This window comes from Gracilinanus agilis, chromosome 1 (assembly GCF_016433145.1).
Source record: "Gracilinanus agilis isolate LMUSP501 chromosome 1, AgileGrace, whole genome shotgun sequence".
NCBI lineage: Eukaryota > Metazoa > Chordata > Mammalia > Didelphimorphia > Didelphidae > Gracilinanus > Gracilinanus agilis.
This window is the reverse complement of record NC_058130.1, coordinates 392,021,234-392,043,255: the sequence shown is the minus strand read 5'-3', so window position 1 is coordinate 392,043,255 and position 22,022 is coordinate 392,021,234. Positions and strand designations below refer to the sequence as shown.

The following is a 22,022-nucleotide window of genomic DNA, read 5'->3' as shown; positions in this document are numbered from 1 at the left end:
GGTAAGGGCTAGGCTTACTTGCCCAGGATCACACAGCTGGGAAGTGTCTGAGGCCAGATTTGAACCTAGGACCTCCTGTTTGTAGGCCTGGCTTTCAATCCACTGTGCTACCCAGCTGCCCCTAAGAAAAATACTTTTAATCTCAAACTTCAAGAAATGACTTTTGCATTGAAAAATTAAAGTAAATATATGGTTAAAATTTGTAACTGAAAAATTATAGCATAATTTTAAAGCATAACTTTGAAAATTAAAATATGAAGTTTCAGATTAACTCACAATTAGAAGTATCAAAAGGGACATTAAAATCTTTTGTTGAGATGGGATACTTTAAATTGCATTTGAAATTTATATTATAGGTAAGCAATGTAATAATTTCATATTTAAAGTTATGAAAATGTGAATTTTAGCAGTGGAAAAAGGCTCTGTGGTATGGAATTATGAGATAAGAACAAATTTTAAAGTATGAATTTTCATTGAAAATATTGTTTTCTTTGATTCTCAGTTGTCTACCTGCTAGTGATTCATTCCGCAGTGATGTTGGAAAGGCTGTTGAAAATTTAATTCCTCCTGTACAGTATGGTCTCTTGGATAGAGAAGATAAAGAGGTGAGATGCATTGTGAACACATGAACATACATAGATTCACCAAAGCAGCTGTATTTAAAATGATTATATTTAAAGTTTTTTTCCTTATTAGCTCAGCATAATGATTTGTTCATTATAAGACAATATTAAATTCATAACATCTAATCTTGATGGATATATTTGCCTATCTTTTGGGAAAGATTTATTATAATATCTCCTATCTATCATAAAACATTCAATATTGGATTTCCTGATTGATTAGTTGGCTTTCTTGCTATTCCTTGAACATAATACTCCAACTCCTGATTCTGTGCAGTTTCCCAGGCTGTCTGTTTTCCATGACTTGAATGGCCTTCATCATCACCTTCACCTCCTGACTTCCTTCAAGACTTAGCTCAGATTTCACCTTCAAATTGAAGCCCTCCTGAGTTTTTCTCCCTCGAGTTACTTTCCATTTACTCTGTTTATATCTATTATGTATAATTTTTCACATGCTTTCCTCTCATTAGAATGTAATCTCTTCTAGAAATGGACCTTGTTTTTGTCTTTAAATATAACTACAACACTTAGCACGGTGCTTGGAATATAGTAAATGCTTATTGACTGATGAAACACTCAGTATATATTATATGTTTATCAGTTGTTGGACTCTAACCAAAGTATGGGTGCCATTAAAGTTGTAGAATAGGACTCCATTGGGCTAGCCTTTTTAGACCCTTCTGCCTTCTCTCTGACCTCCATTTCATTTCAGGACAAATTTTATATGTCATTTACCTTAAGTCATTGGTATTACTCCATGGATCACTTTCTCTGACTTATCATCTTGGTATCCCTTTACCTGTTAAATTGTCCTTCCCTATCATCTGACTAATGATTGCTATATATACTTTACCTTGGACATATACTATATTAAATGAAATATTTATTAACTGATGTCACTTTTTAATAAAAATTGATTATCTTAAAGGTTAAATATTGTACTGAATGTTTAATTATGTGGATAGAGCTTTAAAGTAAATGAAACAAAGTGAGTAGTCAGGGCCGAGAAAGCACAGAATAGATGATGGGGAGGCAGGATGGTTGATAGTTTCCTGTCCACCATTCTTTTAATTCTCCTGAAAATCATCATCATTGTATATTACAATCTTCGGCAATAATTTTCTCCTTACCTCCCTGGCCACCATGTGATTTTCTTCCTAAAAGTTCAGCTTTCATTTCCCCTTCCTGACAAATTTGCTTTGGGAAGGATTGAATTTCCTTCTCATTTATTCAGCTAACCTTCCACTGGGCTTCACACCATTCAAGAGGCTTAAAATACTCCCTTTTAGGCTTTTCTCTGTCCCATAGACCCTAAAGAATCTCTCTGCATAGTCTCTCTGTAGCCATAGTAATACAATAGTACGTTATTATTTTCCAAAGACCTGTAAAGAATTATGGATGTTGCCTACACATTCAAACTGATTTTTGTATTAAATTAATACTGAAACTAATTTACATTAATTTAGCATGGGGGCATCTATTTGGCTCAATGGATAGCGATCCAGACCTGGAGATAGGAGGCCCTCAGTTAAAATCTTGCCTCAGATTACCTAGCTGTGTGACCTTGGGCAAGTCACTTATTTGCCCTTCTGCCTTGGAACTGATACTTGGTTTCATTTCTAAGACAGAAGGTAAGGGTTTTAAAAAATTAGCATGGAATTTTAGGAACAGTGACAGATTAAGAAGGATAATTCCATCTAATATAATGGTTCATCATTTAAGAGAATATTCTCCTAGAGCTTTTGATGACTACATCTTAAAAACAAAAATAAAAATTTATTTTCATAGAAAAACATTTATTTGATATTAAGTTTTAACAATGTGTTCTTTGAGCTACAGAATGTAACTTTTTAAAAATAAGTTTAAGAATTCTATTTTTCCAGGCTTCTGCCAATTTTTTCCTACTAGTTCCATCCTGTATTACTCCCTGTGGTGTCAAGGCAGAAAATATTTGTCATGAATGCTTTGGGAAAGAAAATCTATTTAACCACAAGTAATCAAGAGTCTCCATAATAAATGGACTTATTATATTTAGCCAACTTAATTTGCCACCTTAAATTCTCTTCTTCAGTTAAATTAGAAGGCTATTACCTGTGTGACAGAATGATCACCATGGTGTCTTTAAATGGCCAACTGCTTTTCCCCATCCTATCAGGCATGTTAAATTTAATTTCAGCCCAATTCTTAAGGCATTTATTGGTATAAAATGAATTGCTTTTATATTAAAGTAAATAATACTTTGGATTTTGTGGGGTGCAAGAAGTTACGGTTTTCTCAATTACATTTCTGTAACACAGTAAGACTTTAGAGACTTTCAGATTTCAGTTAAAAAATTGGTTAATTTGATTTTTCTTAAGATACAGAGAACAACTACCCAACTTCACTTAAGTTATATTTTCATATCAGCTTAAATAATTTTTTGTTGAAACAATTTTAAAAAATTTATTGATTACTAGTTATATAGCCCAGGAGGAAAGGGAATTTGCTTATTCATTCTTTGTGTTTCCATTAGTGCTTATCACAATAAGTTGTAGAGAGTATGCTTTTAACAAATACCAAATTTAATTTAAAAATTATATGCTTGACTTTTCAAAGATGTTCTGAAATAAAGTCCCATTTTCTTGCAGGAGCCTAACCTTATTCATTTTTTTTCTAAGACTAAAAATAATTGTCCATCATAATGAATTTACAAATAATATACTAGCCAATGAATTTGTTGTTAATTGTTCATTTTGTAAATGTGTAATGGCAAAAGGATAGAGATAAGGTTAAGATTTAAGAGAAGTGGAAGGTTGTCTTTAAGGCACATGCTAGCAACTCTAGAGAAAGGATTTTAGCAGGCAGGGGGCAGAGGAGGAACAGTTTGAAAGGGACAACTGTTAGAGTGAGTGACTTCCTGTGGTAGAGAGGAACTCTTTGTGTTCTGAAGGGAGAAGGAAAGGTGGGCTTGCTGGAGCTTGACTACCTTAGCCTGTCTATGGAGAAGGGAAAACCCTAAAATCATTTTGGGAGATTCTCTGTTTGATTAGAGAACATCTAACAAAGGATCTGACTATAGCTACTGTGTTTTTATCAGCTTTCCAGAAGGTTTTGTCTAAAATCTTGTCAGTTTGGCTTTGAGGTTTTTCTTGAAGGTTCAGACCCACTGGGGTTGGACTTAGCCATTTTGAGAGCAATCATAACAGGTTTTGGAGACAGCTTTTGAACTCAGTCAGACCAACTACTGAGGGTCATAGATAGGCAGCTTAGCCAGCTTTTTGCGGGGAACACCTAGATAGAAATAGGGAACTGGTAAGTAAGCTTGAAGAACGGAAGACTCCCTCTTGTGAGGGACATAGATTGTGGTCTTGATCCTTTAGAGTTAGGGACACCTTGTTCTAATCCTCAGTTTGTGTCCTCTCTTTGAATAAATAGAGATACTGATTTTATATAACATTGTCTCCAAGGCGTTTTGTGTGACTGGCTCAGTTAGATAAAGTGATTCTGCTTTATTCTCACTAACAGGGGGCTAGAATACCCAGAGACCACAGCTGGGTATTTAGGAAGTTCTCTAAGTGGAAACTACATCTATCCACTTGAGTTCTCCTATAAGCCTTCTGGTTTATTAGCTACCTTCTGTTTTTTTAAATGTTAAGCCAAATTCAACATTTCTTATATATAGATATATACATACATATATATATATATATATATATGATATGTGATACTTAATATGACAGAGTTCTTGCAATGAGATAGATTGTGTCTATATGAAAATCCATGACACCATTATTGATATATCTTCATATGGGGTGTGTAAGTAATGCCTGTTTGGATTGCCATTTGGGTTCACATTGTGACTATGTCACTAACAGGTGATAGAAGCCCTCTGTTACACAATTTCCTTATTTCTATAATTAGAGGGTTGTGCCAAATCTTTTTTAAGAGGAAGCATAGTATAGTGAATAGAGGACTGGCTTTGCAGCTTGAAAAATCTTGGTTCAATCCTGTCTCTGATACATGGTGGTTGTATGTTACTGGCTACTGTGCACTATGTGCACTACAAGGTATTTAACTTCTCAGTGCTCTAGGCAACCCTAAAAGTATAAATTGTAGTTTTTCTGGAAATTCCCTATATCAGTGAAATCATGGGTTCTGTCCCTATTCTGTTGTAAAATTTTATAATTGCATCACAGTGATTATAAAAATGGAGAGTTTTTTATTAAGATAATCTTGACAGGAATTCTTATGAAAAATCAGTATAAACTATTTAAATAATAGTAAGTTCTAACTGATTAATAGATGTCAAGATCATTATTATTACAAAATACTTTGCCTCAGAAAGGTGTAATTGTTTCACAATTCATGGAAGGTAAATTTGTGCTTCCTTTAAATACCACTGCATACTCCAACTCTGTGAAAAATATGACTTCCTTGTTCACATGTATTGTATTTGGAGGTTAGAGTTCCATGAACACATTAATACCATGGAAATTCTGTGTGTACCTATTTCTTTGGGAAAATGTTTTTGGTGACAAATAAAAATGTGATTCAGTCTTGGAAAAAATAGATACCACTGTGTAATTTCATTGTATTTTATTTTTTTCATTGATTGAGACCCAATTCCATATTATTGATATTTTCACTAGGGTGATTGTTTAGCATCTACATCCCCAATAATATCCCCAATCAACCCATATGTTCAAGCAGTTGTTTTTCTTCTGTATTTCTACTCCCACAGTTCTTCCTCTGAATGTGGGTAGCATTCTTTTCCATAAATCCCTCAGAATTGTCCTGGATCATTGCATTGTTGCTAGTAGAGAAGTCCATTACATTTGATTTTACCACAGTGTATCAGTCTCTGTGTACAATGCTCTCCTGGTTCTGCTCCTTTCACTCTGCATCAATTCCTGGAGGTCATTCCAGTTCCCACTGTGTAATTTTAGATATTATTATGGCAGAGTTGTCTTAATAATGCCTTTTTGGTACTTGGACTCCCTATTTTGCAGAGTTTTTGTGAAGAAATCAACCTTTTAAACCTTTAAAACTATATACAAATGCCATACTTTTTCTATTCCTGGTTCAAAAGAAAACTAATTAATATATATATCTTAAGTATATGTTGCTGATGTTTTAAGTGTCTTTACTAAACATTAAATACATAATTGAAAATTCAACTTGAATGTGTATTATTTTCCCCCAGTTGTTTATTTGCCCTCCTGTTACACGATTCTTTTATGGAGGTACGGATTGCTTCCATAAACTACTTATTCAGGGAGACTCTTCAGGAAGATTATGTATTTGGAATGTACCAGACATACTTGAAAAACAGGAAAATGCAGAAGGTAACAGCAATTCAATTAATAAGAAGCACAAATAAGTACTTTTTGTTGGTTTTGATTTATTTTTATCCATTCAAATGCTATCTTTTTCCTTTTTTTATTTTTAAACAAATCACCTGTAGGATTTGAGATGACAACTTCAATTTGTTTACAAGAGGCATTTGGTAAACTCACTCCTTCACCTGCTGGAATTATAGATCAATTAAGTGTGGTTCCTAATAGCAATGAACCTTTGAAAGTTACAGCGAGTGTGTACATTCCATCCCATGGACGACTAGTTTGTGGCCGTGAAGATGGAAGCATAATTATTGTGCCAGCAACACAAACTGCCATAGTCCAGCTACTACAGGGGGAACATATGCTCCGGAGAGGTAATAAAATGAAGTTTTATAAGCTTATATTTTGAAAAGAATTATTAGAGATACCTCCTTAAAAATACTCAACACTAAACATGTTAACATATTTAAATTTTGTGTCCTGTTAATATTTATAAAATGTTTGGTGTCTGACTTGCTTTTGTCAACTCATGCCTGGAGTATCATAATAGTCTTCTGGTCTGTCTCTGCTTCACTTCCTTCCCAATATAGTCTGTTTTTTACTCGTCTGTCAAACTGGTTTTCCTAAAGCCCAGGTCTGACCATGTGATTTAACAATCACATGACCATTTAACAATCTCTGGTAGTTCTTTACTACTTCTAGGATCAAATAGAAAGTCCTTATTTTGTTTTTTAAAGCTCTTCATACTCTGGCTTCTATCTACCTTTCCAGACTTACTTTTCTCCACATCCTTTGTGGGCCAGAAGACATTGGGTTCCCTGCTAGTTTTTGCACAAAATACTGCATTTTTTGATTCCGAGGATTTTCATTGGCTCTTCCTCATGTTTCCTCTCCATCTTTGCCTCTTGACTTCCTTAAGCCTCAGTTAAAATCCTGCCTTCCCCTAGGAGCATTTCTCCATCTCCCTTAATACTTTGATTATAATAATGTGTAATAAAAATATAATAATAATTTTACCGGAGATTAGCTCTAATTTATCCTGTTTATACATGTTTGCACATAAGGATTTGCCTGTTGTCTCTCTCATTAGACTGTGAGCTCCTTGAGAACAGTTGCTGTTTTTGCCTTTCTGTCCCCTGTACATAGCATAGTGCCTGGCCCATAGTAAGAGCTTGATAAATGCTTCTTGTCTTGACTTACTGTTTTTGTTCCTATTAATTTGATCAGTGTTTGAATTAGTTCACAACAAAAGAGCAATATATAAAGAATTTTAGCTTAATACATGTATCACCTATCATTGAATTTCTTAAAATGATTTAAATGTAGAAAATAAAGCTTTGGGTACAATAATCTTTTATTTTTATTTTTGTCTAAATGTCTAAATTCATATTTTGTTGAAAAACTTTGACTTGAACTTTGCTTCATTTTAAAAACAAAATCTCATTTACAGGTTGGCCACCTCACAGAACTCTTCGGGGTCATCGGAACAAAATTACATGTTTACTGTATCCTCATCAGGTCTCAGCTCGTTATGACCAAAGATACTTGATCTCTGGAGGAGTGGATTTTTCTGTCATTATTTGGGACATATTTTCTGGAGAAATGAAACATATCTTCTGTGTGCATGGTGGAGAGATTACTCAACTCCTTGTTCCACCTGAAAACTGTAGTGTAAGTTCATTATAAGAGACCACAGTTAGCATGGAAATCATTTTTGAGTCAGAGATAGTGCTGATCATTTTGCCAAAGGCAAGTAAATGGATTTTCATTTGCGCTTAAGGAAAGAGTTCATGAGATTAAAAAAACCTTTTATTTTTAAAGTATGTAAAAAGCATTATTTAATTGTCCTTTTTTTTAAAGCAAGTGAAGTTTATTTACCACTGAATGCATCAATCAATAGAATGAAGAATTTTAATTTCAACAGTATTGAAGTATCATATTCTTAGCATATACCTGATAAATCAATTTGTCTTCATCATCTTTAGATATCCTTTTTTGGTCACCTCTTTCCAGTTTCTCTAGTCTTTCTGTTCTTTTAGCCTTCTCTTGAGGCTATTTTATATTAAAAAATCTTATCTTTACCTTTCTGTATGTAGCAAGAGTTCATTGTGCTTGCCAACACATTGAGGTTGTTTTAGGAAATACTAAGGTAAGTAACCTCTGCTTAAATCACAAATGAGAAGAATCTGCAATCCTACCTCCTGGGTGGAAGTATGGGGCATATAGTAATAGGGCCACTGCCAGTTTTTATCTTTTTAGTTTTTTTAATTCATGTAGTTTGTGTTGTTAGATTATGACTGATATCATCAATGTCATTGTTTTTAGACTCTGAAGTCTAAAAGTTTCTGAAATTCTGTATTGAAATTGTTTCTTAAATTATTCCTCTAGCTTTTAGAAAAGGACAGTTGCCATCTTTCTCAGGTTCTTTTAAAAAGTTTACAAAATGGTGATTTTTAAAAATTTGGTTTATTTTTCAAAGCTCATAGAATTCTAAAACTGGAAAGGATGTAGAGATGAAAGTTTGTTTGTTCTTTTTAACCTTTAAGACCTGACCTTCAAGTTCTGGCTCACATGTTTATCATTTGATGACATATATAACATGAGGATTCTAGGTACATAACTACTTCTGGAATGAGGAAAAGTACTTTGTGTGAAGAGTAACTCAAGCCCTTTGTCTATCAGTTAGCTACTTTTAAATTAATCAATCAAAAACTCAAGTACCCCTTCTTAGTACCTTACCATTCACTAAGTATGAGAGTTCACAAGTCACTTGCTAGAGTGGGTGACAACTCCAGAGGCCACTCCCACCCCCTTGGCAGTGCTAGGCAAATTGAAAGACTTAGATTGGTTCCCGTAAAGTGGGGAAGAAACAGGAAGTGATGCGGAAAAAGGACTATAAAAAGTCCTGGACTTCCTGTCCAAAGGATTTCTTGACCCTTCTCCTTTGGAGTTCTTTGGAGTCTCTGCTCCTTGCATCTTCTCCTTTGGACTTCTTTTTTGGAGGATGGCTCCTTGGGGCTTTTGGACTTTTGACTTCAACTTGGAGCTTTGGGCCTTTTGACTGGAGTTTTCAGCTTTGGGACTTTGACTTTCAGCTTTGGAGCTTCTTGGAGTCAAGGACTTTCTTGTAGGGTTCTGTTACGAATAATATTGATATAGATGGATATATTCATAAGTATTAATAGTTTATTTAAAGGCATATTGGTAATTAAGAAGGCCACGTGCCTGCTAAGATCTAATTCAAATCGCCCTCCATTACCTTCTGCCCACCTGGCTGCTTCCTACGAAAGAGAGCGTCCTAATCAAGTTCTCTCTATTTAAGCTTCGCTTTATGTTGGCTCATGTCACTACATAAGAAGGAAACTTTTTGAATCATGAAAAATATAGTTTTCAAGTCCCTTAAATGTCCACAGGAAGTTTATATCATATATCTAAATATTAAAGCTTAATGAACCCCCAAGAACCCCAAATTCCAATAACACAGTTCACTGCTGCCTCAGTGAGCTTAGCTCATGAGTGTTTTTCTGCATTGGGAACTTGCCTGGATCCTGCCCAGCTTGCTGGTGAGTGACTAGGATTCCCATATGGAGACTGGAACTCTATCAGGGAGTGAACTTCATTTCACCAGATCAGTATTTAGGGTAGGCTAGGTAGTCTTTTTACCTCTTTCCCTTCCACATTTCCCTTTTTTTTACTAATATTCCAATTAAACAAAATTGTTAAAAGCTGCCAATAGTTTTCCTGACTTAAGGGATAATAATCGGTGACCACTTTTTTACAACTCTTATTTAGTCAAAATCCCAATTTAACCATTATATTTGTAAACTGGAGAGTAGCATATAAATGTGAGTCATTATTAACATAGCTGGACTATTTTTTGAAAATGAAATTGAAATCCCAAGTAGTTGGGTGACTTGCCCAGTCATAGTTACATTGAGAGCTAGAATTCAAATCTTCCAGTATTCTTATTATGCCAGCCTTCTCTTTTTATTCATAATTAGTGATTAAGGGTGAATTAAAAAATTCTGAGACTGATAATAAAGTACTGTTTTGAATAAGTACTTTTTATAGTTAGAGGTGATTAGATTTCCAAAGATTATTCCAAAGGAGTGTGAGCTCTTGTAAGTCCTACTTGGGGAAACCAAGCAGTAGCCTATATATTTCTTATCTGTCCACCATTTCTTATCTTCTGTAGCCAGCTTCAGAGGCTCAACACTAGAGAGTCAGCAGTCATATGGTATTTTTTGCCCATAGCAATTTATGAAGGCAGTCTTGTGAAAGGGTTATTGTTACCTCTTTCAAAGGAGAAGGAGCATACTCCTATCAGTGAAATAAGGTATCCTCTGAAATATGAAGGAATTATATTTGTATACTCCTTTGTGGAAACTGATTATGACCTTGATGATGTGTGTTTTAGCTTCTGAAAAGAAACTGGTTTCATTTTCCTATACCCATTAGATAGGAGCAATATTCCCTCCCATTATTACACTTTAGCTAGCTTTTCCTTAACAGATACTGAGTCTATTCTCTAGTCTTCTTTGACTCAAGGAACTAAAATTTCAAGCTCTTGACACTTTCTCATTGCCAGAGAACAGGTGCCAGGAGCAGGCCTTACATCTTGATGCTTTGATTGGTGGATCATGATAGTTAAACTAAAGCAAGAGAACTTCAATTAGCTGAATCAACTTTAGGTGTCCTCAGTGAATATTCTCATTGAAACCTTTTTGCTATGACTAAGGAAATGTGTTTGTTTTTTTTAATTGCTGAATAATCTTCAAGTGCCTCATTTTTTGTTTCAAAATTGAACTTTAGCCTCCATGGGACTAGTCTGACTCAGGCCTATTCCTCTCCTCTCTGGCACCTCTTCACAGTGCTGAAGTAATGGTTTTGACTCATTTCCCCACCTCCACTATATTAAGTGTATATATGTAAGAGAAAATAGATTTTTGGGGGAGGGAATCATTTGGTTCAGTGGAACATGGCAATATAAAAGAATATATGGAAATATGTAGAAGAATGTTGATTAAAGATGATAACCACCTATATGGCAAATGATATTTTACAAGTAGAACAACAATTGCTAAGTTAATGATTTAACAGTTTTAAAGCATAGTTCAGGAGCTTAAAGATCAAAAGGACTATTTGACAGGAGAAAAAAAGGCTAAGATGAAAAATCAAATTTAATTGTCTACTCTGTTGTACATTTCAAAGTTAACCACATTATATGCAATTGACTCATTTATACATCTTAGGCTTTAGCTTTAGAAGTTTCATCCTAATTTTAGATCAGGTTTTTAGTGATAGTAGTAGGTATGTACTTTTGGAGGCAGAGGTAGCACCACTTATGTCATTATACTTATGACATGCTTAGTTAGATATCATGTACAGTTCTATCTATGTGAGTGTAATGCATACTCACTCCCACTCTAGATATTTTCATTGTTAAGGTGCTAATGTCTCCTTAGCATGAAAGAACACACACACACACACACACACACACACACACACACACACACACACACCCTCACTGATGTGGACACATTATATTTTTTATTCAGCAATGTATGTTCTCTCAAGGATACAACTGCTGAGTCTTTGATGAGCAGACAGACTGCTTGTTCAGGTTCCTCAAAGAGCCCATCTCTTGGAGTTTTGAAGTCACAAACCAAAACAGTCTCTGTGGAGGGGAACAGCTTACATTTGACCATCTTACATGATTCTTTTTATACTTTCCTCTAGAGTACTCTTTTCTCTGCTTTACAATATCTTTTTATATTTCTTGATATTTTAAATAGTAGGAAGATGTGGTAGTATTTTATTTTCTGGCATTTTTGATATTTGCTTTAAGGTTTTTTCACCTTTTGTTTGTTATGGTCTTGCTTGTAAATGTTCCCTTGTCATATTGCCTAGGCTCTCGAAGACTTTTGCAGAACTTCTTATCTTGTTCTGAAAGGTCAGAAAGAGTATCTAATAAGGATTATATAAATGTATTTCATTACACAATCTATACATTTCTTTTATTTGGAGGAGGATTGATAATAAAATCTCTAAAATGGGAATTTTGGCTTTAATTTTAAAAAATTAGATCTTTTTTCCTTTTCTGCTCTTCCCATTAGATAAAATAAAAAGAAAATAGAACCCTTATAATAAACACACTCAATCAAGGAAAACATTTTCTCGAATAGTCCATGTCCAAAACTTATGTCTCAGTTTTTAACCTGAGTCCATCATCTTTCTGTCAGGAAAGGGGTGGCATGGTCATCCATCACTGGTCCCCTGGAGTCATGATTAGCCACTGAGTTGATCAAAGCCAAGTCTTTTTTTTTGGATTTAAATATTTTATTTTTTTAGAAAAATTTTCCATGGTTACATGATTCTTGTTTTTACTTTGCCCTTCACCATCCCTTCACCCTCCTCCCCCTCCCCCAATATCCAGTGCACATTTCCACTGGTTTTAACATGTGTGATCAAAAGCCAAGTCTTATAAATGATTTGTCTTTATTATTGTTATTATATAAGTTGTTTTATTTCTGCTCACTTTACTCAGGATTAGTTCATTTAAGTGTTGTCAGGTTTCCCTAAAATTGCCCCATTTCATCATTTCTTTTAAAACAAATTGTGCCCCCACCTCATAACACCATTTTTAATTAATCTGCCTGCTACACCCTTCCCTCCCTTACCTGAAGAAATTAAAAAACAAAACAAATCCCTCAATAGGTGTCTAGATATTCTAGCAAAACAAATTCCCACATTGACTATGTCTGAAAACGTTTATCCCTTCATCTTAAATTAATAACCTCTCTTTCATGTAAATAATATGTTACATCTTTATTTTTTTTGTACTTGTGGTATATCATTACATTGATCAGAATTCTGAATACTTTTAAAGTTGCTTCTTTCTACAATATTCTTATCCTTGTTTATATTATCCTAATTCTGGTTACTTTGCAGTTTGTCAATTCATAAAGATCATCACAAAGTTCTCTAGTTTCTTCTGAAAATGTCCATTTCATCATTTTTATGGCATTTTAGTATTCCACCATAATCATATACCACAATTTATTTAGCAATTCCCTAATACTAGTCTCTTTAGTTTTAATTTTTGACTGCTCTGAGAAGAGCTGATATGAATATTTTTATATGTTTAAGTAATTTTCCTCTTTCCTTGATTTCTTTGGGGTAGAATATAGGCTCCATAGAGTTGTAAGTGGGCAAAAAGATCTCTACAGTTTGGTAACTCTCTGGACATAGTTGCAAATTTCTTTTCTGGAATTCACAGTTGTACCAGTACTACACTAATTTAACCATTTTCCCACAGTCCCTCTAACAGTTTCCATTTTCTTCTTTATTGTCTTTGCCAGTTTGATAGGTTTGAGGTGGAACTTTAGATTTCTTTTACTTTGTATTTCTTTAATGTTTAGTGACTCAGAACATTTTTTACTATTGTTGATGGCTTGGATTTCTTCCTTTGAAGACTGTCAATTCTTAAGTGATTTTGATCATTTATGTATCAGGGCATAGCTCTTAGTCATATAAATTTGAATCAATTCCTTAAATATCTTAGAAATGAGACCATTAACAGAAAAACTTGTTTTGAAGATTTTTTGACGTTACCCATTTCCCTTTAACTTTTACTACATTAAATTTGTGCAAAAATTTTACTTTTACATAACTATACTGTCCATTTATTGAGTGTGATAACAACAGAAATAACTAACATTTATATAATGTTCACTATGTGCCAGACACTCCTCTGTATCACTTGTTTAGTAATGAACTATTTCCATCCATAGATTTGAAAGGTAATTTCTTCCTTTCTGTTCTAATGTGTTTATGATGTGATTTTTTATATCTAAGTCATGTATATATTTGGATCTTATTTTGGCATATAATAATAGGTATTGGTCTAAATCTGCTTTTCCCCAGCATATTTTATTGAATAGTGAATCCTTCTCCCCAGTAGTAAAAGGCTCTTAGGTTTATCAAATACATTGTTACTATGTTTATTCACTTCTGTATGTTTTGCTTCTAATCTATCCTACTGATCAGCCTCTTTTATACCTTCATCCTTTCTTATGGTAAAAATAGCATTCCATTACAAACTCAATTTATGTGTACCCCATAGTTTGCAGTCCTCTGCTACTACAAAAAGAGTAACCATAAATATTTTTGGACATATAAGCCTTCTTCTTTCTCTAATCTTTATTCACTTGAGTTAAGAATGAGTTGTTCAAATTTTGCTTAAGAGGTTGATCTCATAATTGACTTTAGAGCCTTATTCAGACATTCCAGTACAACACCTGATTTCATAGCAAACATGGAAAGAATCGGTAATTTTTTTTTAAACCCTTAACTTCTGTGTATTGGCTTGTAGGTGGAAGAGTGGTAAGGGTGGGCAATGGGGTAAAGTGACTTGCCCAGAGTCACACAGCTGGGAAGTGTCTGAGGCCGGATTTGAACATAGGACCTCCCATCTCTAGGCCTGACTCTCAATCCACTGAGCTACCCAGCTGCCCCCTCTGTAATTTTTTTGTAGGAAACTCCTTTAGCAGTGAGGGGGGGTACTTGAGGCATAAAGAATAAAATGACCTGTCCAGAGTCTCATCAGTATATAACTCTGGTAGTATTTGAACTACCTTATTGATTCCAATCCTAGCACCCTATCTACTCTGTCATTCTGCCTCTTTCTGGTTCCATATTAAATGAAAAAGTTTTCTCTTATTTTATGAAAATAAACTGTTTTATAAATTATTTTAAAATTTGCCTCTTAAATTTTATAAATGTATAATGTGACACAATATTATTTATTTTCATAAGACTGATAACATCTGAATAAAAATAATTTATAACATCTTTCCATTAGAAATCTGATATTTACTAGAAAAATACAATTTAATGATGTTGTTAGTTTTTTTTAATATCGGCAGATTTTAATTTTTTTGGAATTAAATTGAAACCATGTATTTTGCTTATTGATATTTTTATTTTTATTTTTTCTCTTCTAAATAATAACATTAATAGAAGCTAACATTTATTTAGTACCTTAAAGTTTACAACACTTTACAAATAGTTCATTTGATTTCACAACAACCCCGGAAGCTAGGTGTTATTATTGTCATCCTCATTTTGCAGATGAGGAATTTGAGGCAGACAGTTGTTAAGTGACTTGCCTAAGGTCAGTCACATAGGTAATAAGTCTCTGAGTCCAGTACTGAACTCAGGTCTTCCTGACTCCAGGTATAACATTTTATGTACTGTGTCACTTAAATTTAAAGGCATATAAAGGGAGAGAAATGTTGTATTTTTCTAAATTTTGAAACTTTATGCTTGAGAATGAATATAATTTGTAAGAAACCCAGTTGCTTCTCATTTATTGAGAAATGCAGTGGGAATAATTTTAGGAATTTGCATTATTTTATTAAAAACAAAAAGTATCCTTTAAATTTTTCACATTTGGATTATTTGGGCTAGTTGAATATCCTGATTAATTAGTGATTCCTATCTCTTAATTTTAGTGGTTTCCTTCTGTTGGTTATTTCTTATTTATTTGATATATAATTTATTTATATATTTGTATATAGTTGTTTGTATGTTGTCTTCCCTATTAGGTTGTGAGGTCCTTGAGGGAAGAGACTCCCTTTTTGCCTTTCTTTGTATGCTCAGCACTTGAAAATATTAGATGCTTAATAAATACTTATTAATTTATTGACTATATATCTTGTATTATATAGTTATTTGCATGTCATCTCTCCCATTAGAATATGAGTTCTTTCAGGGCAAGAATGTTATTTGTGTTCATATCCCATTGTATAGCACAACTGCCTGGTACATGGAAGGCACTTAATAAATGTCTTTTGACTAACTGGTAATGACTGGTATAGAGTAGGGTCCAAATAAATATTTGTTGATTGGTTGGTTGATACATATGACTATTTAGAAAAGATAGCTAAATTCTTAAGTGGATCTGTGATCTCATTGTTTAGAATTTCTCTTCTATGATGCAGGTCCCGACTCATCAAAGTTCATCCATTCTGCACAAATCTTATCCATGAGACATCTCATGTCAAAATGAATAGAGCTCTGGGCCTGGAGTCAAGAAAACCTGAGTTTGAATGCAAATCTCAGAAATTTGCTAGCTATATGACCCTGGAAGAGTCACAAGCTCCTTTTGCCTTAGGTTCCTCAAAAGTTAAAATGGGGAAAATAATAGCACCTACCTTTGTTTTGCTAAGCCCTTTATATATGTACATTGGGATAGCTGAGCAGGACATGGGCTCTCTGTCAGTTTTCTGTTACCCTTTTCCTAGAATATAATTCCATGATTTCTTTTAGGTCTGTTCTTTGAAGTTTCTTTTCGATTGTATGTTGTAGTCTGCTCACCCTTCTTCATCACATTCTTCGTAACATTAATTTTCACTTCATTAGAGACTATTATATTTTTTGTCTTGCAGCCTGATAACAAAGTAATAGATTCTTGGTATGAAAAAAGAGTCTTTGTTCCTGGGAGATGCTTGATGTCTTTGCATTTGCATTTCTATTTTATCCTAGGTTCATCAGGCATCCACTGAAGTTCCCCCCCACCCCCCCCCATCTATGGAATAACCTGTGCCTTAGATAATTTTAGTAGTTGTATTGAGTTGTGAACCCAATTAGAACATGTTTACAATAGTCTACAGAGAGACTGATCAGTGGAATAAGTTCATAGAGATTTGAGAACATAAGATCAAAGGTTCTACTAAAAGGTTGGTAAAGAGGAGAATCATCGTTCTCTGAGGTTAGGAATAGAATGTGGGTTTTGGTACAGATGTGAATTTGAAGCATACATAGGGACAATAGATGAAGCTCATTCCAGAATATTTTATTTTTCATAAAGCCAATTCATAAATTTTCTTAGTAAAGATCCTCTGCTGTGAGAGAGGTGTCCAGTTGGGGATCCAGTCAGTATTTGATTTTTGATTGGAAGAGCTTTAATTTGTAATAGCTAATTGGTATGGTAGAAACTAAATTAGATATCAGTGGCAGATTTGGTCTCTTTTGATAAAGGACCAACTGAGATTTAGATAATATGTATTTTCTGTGTAGTTTTATATTCCTTCAGTATATTCTTCGTGGTTCAGGAGTAGAAATGGACAGGGTAGATTGGAGGCTTGGAGACACGTGCAGCCCTCTCTCTTGCAGTCCCATTGATTTTGCTTGCCATCTGTCATCTAGTGATTTCAATGCATTGAAATACTCATGCCAAGGGGCAACTAAGGTTATTTGATATAGCAGAACTTTTTTAGAGGCTTGTGAGAAGTTTAGTGGAAAATGTACTAAAGATTTGTTTTTGGAATTATGTATATGTTAAAATAATTCACTCCATTCTTTTCAGTCTTCATTTAACACAAATGATTGAGGTTGTTTTTCTGCTATAATAATTTTATTCAGTAAAGGGTTTAAATATTTTAATAGATATTTTATACCAAGACTATGCTTAACTATTGAGAGGAGGATAGCTAATTGCACATACTTGGTTATAAAATAATTTTTCTTTTAATTTATTGTACCCAGGCTTTTTTTGGAGAGTGAAGAGGGTGAGAGGGAAGGGAATGGGGAGTAGTTGTTATAATAAAAGCTTACTAACTGCATATACATATACATCCAGAAGGGGGCTCCATTGGCTTATGAAAATGCAATGTCAGGTCACAACTGAATATGTGTCTACTCTTTTCCCCAAAAGAGTAAAGTTTGAATTAGGAGATTCAAGTTACTTGGTTGCTCTAAGGGACAGAGAATAGTATATGCCTATGTATATTAACATGTTTACTGTCAATAAGAGAAAGAACATCAAGCAAATACAGTAGAAAGAGGGCTGGATTTGTAGTCAAGATCTGAGTTCAAATTTCATCCCTGCACATGACTTCCTGTATGACCTAGTCACTTAGGCCCTTTGGATTATAGTTTCTTCATCTGAGTGGTATGGGCTATATAATGTCTGTGGCACTTTCCACTTAAAAATCTGTAGGCTGTGCTTTTTCTTAAGTTTAGAAAACTGTTTCATTGTTTAAAGCTTTTTCTATTTATACAGAATTATTTCAGGTGATAATTACATCTAACTTTTACCTTATGGAGACTGATAAATTTTGATTATGCTTGTGGAATGTGAATAATTTTAATTTAATCTCTAAACCTTTACTTAAATCTCAATGTCTCAAGCCAATAATTGCCTTTGGCAATATGAATATAAACAAATTTATTCTTCGTTATTATGGACTTTGGCCAGATTCCCTATATATATATATATCACAGTGTTTTCTGTCTAAGAATTTAAAATTAGGTTTTTATGCTAATATGTGAATTCTAAGGAAATATAGTGATTGCCAATTTAAAATATTACCGCTCAAGTGACTTTTAGTAGTGTTTATTTACAAAGAGGTGGAATGAGTGAAAGTAGTGAAATGTAAGAAAAGGGTATAGAAAATGGCTAGCCTATCACACTAAATGTTTCTCTGAATAACGGCTCAGCTCTGGCAAGGCCAGTAGACCCAGTGGTGTCTTATGCAAGGGTTCCACCTGTGCATCCTCCTCCAGGAAAGAAAGGCCTCTCCAGAACTAATCTCTTTAGAAGCCAGGAAAGGAAGGCCAGCTATTCACTCACCCAAGAAGAAGTCCAAAGGAGAAGATCCAGGAGCAGCCCTCTAAGGAGCAATCCAAAAGCCAAAGTCAAGGTCCAAGCCAAAGGTCAAGTCCAAAGCTACCTCCAAAAGCCAAGTCACCAGGAGAAGCTCCAAGCTGAAGATTCAGGACTTTTTATAGTCCTTTCCCCACATCACTTCCTGTCCCTTCTTCTCTTCACAGGGGCCAATCACAGCTTCCAAATTGCCTAGCTCTGCCCAGGGGGCCAATGTCTAGGGATCTACCTCTCATCCTCTGAGGATGTAAACTCTTATCAAAGGGTTCACAAATTTTTGACTGATTGAGTTAAAAGGGTGGAGCTCTCTAAGTAAGTGACTTGTGAATTCTCTTACTTGATGGCTAAGGAAGTGTTAAGTAGGAGTTTCTTGATTTACTCAAAATAGACAAAGAGAATAAAGAATTCCCTTTCACATCTGTATGAGGATAAGGTTTAAACAGATCAATTGAACTAAGACACAAATATCTAAAAGTTAAATTTAGTGGTTGGACTTAAATTATATGAAATAACATGGTCCCTAAAGTTATTATATCTCAAGTCAGAAATTTATTTACCAAATTAGAGGGGAAACAATAAAGTAGAGAAATGTGAGAGAGATTAGAGAAAATACCTATACTAGTTCTCATCCAGGAGGGCCAGTAGTGACTAACAACAAGGCCTCCTCCAAGATGGAAGCTAGTCTCTTAGGAAACTGGGAAAGGAGTCAGCCCATCTCATTTACCCAACAAAGTAGTCCAGGAATCAGAATCTTAGTTGAAGCCATGATTCATGCTGCAGTCTCCAGCAAAATTCCCTTGAAGACTATCTCCAGGAGACACTCTCCAAGAGACTCAACTTCAGGAGAGACTACCCCAGCCCAAAGATTTCTTGGCTTTTATGGTGGCTTTTCCTGTTCCTGCCCCTCTTCACAGGGGCCAATCACAGTTTCCAAACTGTCTAGCCCTGCCCAGGGCCAGTGTCTGTGGGACTGATTTGTCACCTCTTAAAGGTGTTAACTCTCCTCCCAGGATTCACACATTTCTGATTTGTCACCCAGTTTGGATTCACACATTTCTGAGTTGTCACCCAGTTTAGCACTGTGGGTTGCAGACTTCCCCACAGACTCCTCTAGTAAGAGTTTCCCTTACTTTAGGGTTTAGTATGGGTTGTGTCCCCTCCCCTCCTTTTGTTGATTAATTCAAAAGTAGACAAAAGGAGAGTTAATCCTGTCCTCACAATATGGTGAGGTACTAAGTAGGAGTTCTTAAGTTATTGTTAACAAAGTTTTAACTCCAACTAGGCAAAGAGAATAAAGGATTCCCTTTTCACAAGTGTAAACTCAGAATAGACAAAGAGAACCAAGATTTTCCTTTTACAAATACTTTTTCTACTCTCTCTATAAGAATGCTCTCTATAACTAAAAAGAGTAGCATTGAGATATATATATATATGCATATATATACATATATATGTATGTATGTAAGTATACACACATATATGTATGTAGGTATTTATTTTTAAATAATTTATAATCGTCTTGTCTTTAGTACAATTATTTTATTTTTTAAATCCTTACCTTCTGTTTTAGACTTAATACTAAGTATTGGTTCCAATGCAGAAGAATGGTATGGATGGGCTAGGCAAATGAGGTTAAGTGACTTGTCAAGGGTCACATCTAGGAAGTGGTTGAGGCAAGATTTTAACTCAGGTAGAGTCTCCAAGCCTGGCTCTCTATTCATTGAACCACCTAACTTGTCCATTGGTATAGTTTTTCCAGTGATGTTGCTGCTGAAAGTATTTTTAGAACCTCAGATCTTTTTAATTCTTTTGACTGCTTTTGATGATGACAGATTCTGCCCTTGAGGGCAGATTTCATTTTTTAAATTGTTAAAAATAATTTTGTTCCCAATGTAGTGAATAGAATAGGTGATCAAGCTGACTATTCCTGGCCATCAGCAGATGAGGTGTGAAAGTGCAAGAAGCCTGACTATCTTGTATGTCCTATAAATAGTATTTTTTTAATTAAAATTTTTTAAATTTATAGTATTTTCCCATGGTTACATGATTCATGATTCTCCCCCCACTTCCTTACCCCCTCCTAGAGCCAATAAACAGTTCCACTGTGTTATACATGTATCATTGTTCAAAACTCACTTCTATGTCATTCATATTTGCAATAGAGTGATCTTTTAACATCAAAACCCTAATCATATCCATATCGAACAACATGATAGATCATATATTTTTCTTCTGTGTTTCTGCTCCCGCAGTTCTTTGTCTGGATGTGGATAGCATTCTTTCAGATAAGTTCCTCGGGATTGACCTGGGTAATTGCATCGCTGCTAGTAGAAAAGTCCATTACATTCAATTGTGCCGTAATTTTATCAGTTTCTGGGTACAATGTTCTCCTGGTTCTGCTCCTTTTCTGATTTTTTTCAGCCTGTTATCATTTTGGGGAGTATTTTTTCTGATAGGATTACTTCAAATATACCAAATTTACCAAATAATTTACCTAGTTCTCTCTAAGAAGAAGAAACAATGGAAAGATAGCTTAATCAAGATACAATTTGCCTACCTTGAGATTTGATTTGCATACATTGAAGATTGTATCTCTCAAATGGCCAAAATTATTGTTCAACTTATTGAAACTACCTCTCACTCTAATCAACCTGTCTCTCCTACTGTTCCTACTTTCTCTACCAACTCCATGGCAGCTCAAGCAGAAACCCAGGAGAAAGAAACCAAAAAATAATTATCAAGATACAGGCCTATTCCAAGAGAAGTACCAACCTTTAATCCTCAGTTTACCATAAGACATAAAAAAAAAATTGAGGCTTGGGGAAGAGGAGCAGTTCACTTGTCACTAAAAGACCCCAAATGGAATTTTTTTTTTTTTTGCGTCTTTTTGTTTTTTATTTGTAAAATGGAAGAGTTGGATTAGATAACGTTATTAGATTTCCTCCAGCTCTGATTCTGTGATCTTATAAATGCTACATATTTTTTTTTTTCATAAGTGAGTTCTCATTTCTTTTCTTTTTTTTTTTTTAACATTTATTAATAATCATTTTTAACATGATTACATGTTTCATGCTCCTATTTTCCCCTCCACCCCCCGCACTCCCCCCACCCATGGCCGACGCACTTTTCCACTGGTTTTGTCATGTGTCCTTGGTCAAGACCAATTTCCCAATTGTTGGTGGTTGCATTGGTGTGGTAGTTTCGAGTCCACACCCTCAATCATGTCCGCCCCGACCTATGCGTTCATGCAGTTGCTTTTCTTATATGTTTCCTCTCCTGCAGTCCTTCCTCTGAATGTGGGTAGCATTCTTTACCATAAATCCCTCAGAATTGTCCTGGGTCATTGCATTGCTGCTGGTACAGAAGCCCATTACATTCAATTTTACCACAGTATATCAGTCTCTGTGTACA

The 22,022-nt window shown here is 34.7% G+C and overlaps 1 protein-coding gene across 2 annotated transcripts in view; it reads left to right on the top strand.

Moving 5' to 3' along the window:
• The window catches only part of WDR7 (WD repeat domain 7), a 486,248-nt gene that overhangs the window by 22,820 nt on the left and 441,406 nt on the right, over positions 1-22,022 (top strand). For both annotated transcript variants that reach the window (XM_044664595.1, XM_044664587.1), the window contains exons 8-11: positions 503-605; positions 5,806-5,947; positions 6,067-6,315; positions 7,392-7,612. In XM_044664595.1, the coding sequence (XP_044520530.1) occupies positions 503-605; positions 5,806-5,947; positions 6,067-6,315; positions 7,392-7,612 (715 nt within the window). The remainder of the gene's footprint in view (positions 1-502; positions 606-5,805; positions 5,948-6,066; positions 6,316-7,391; positions 7,613-22,022) is intronic.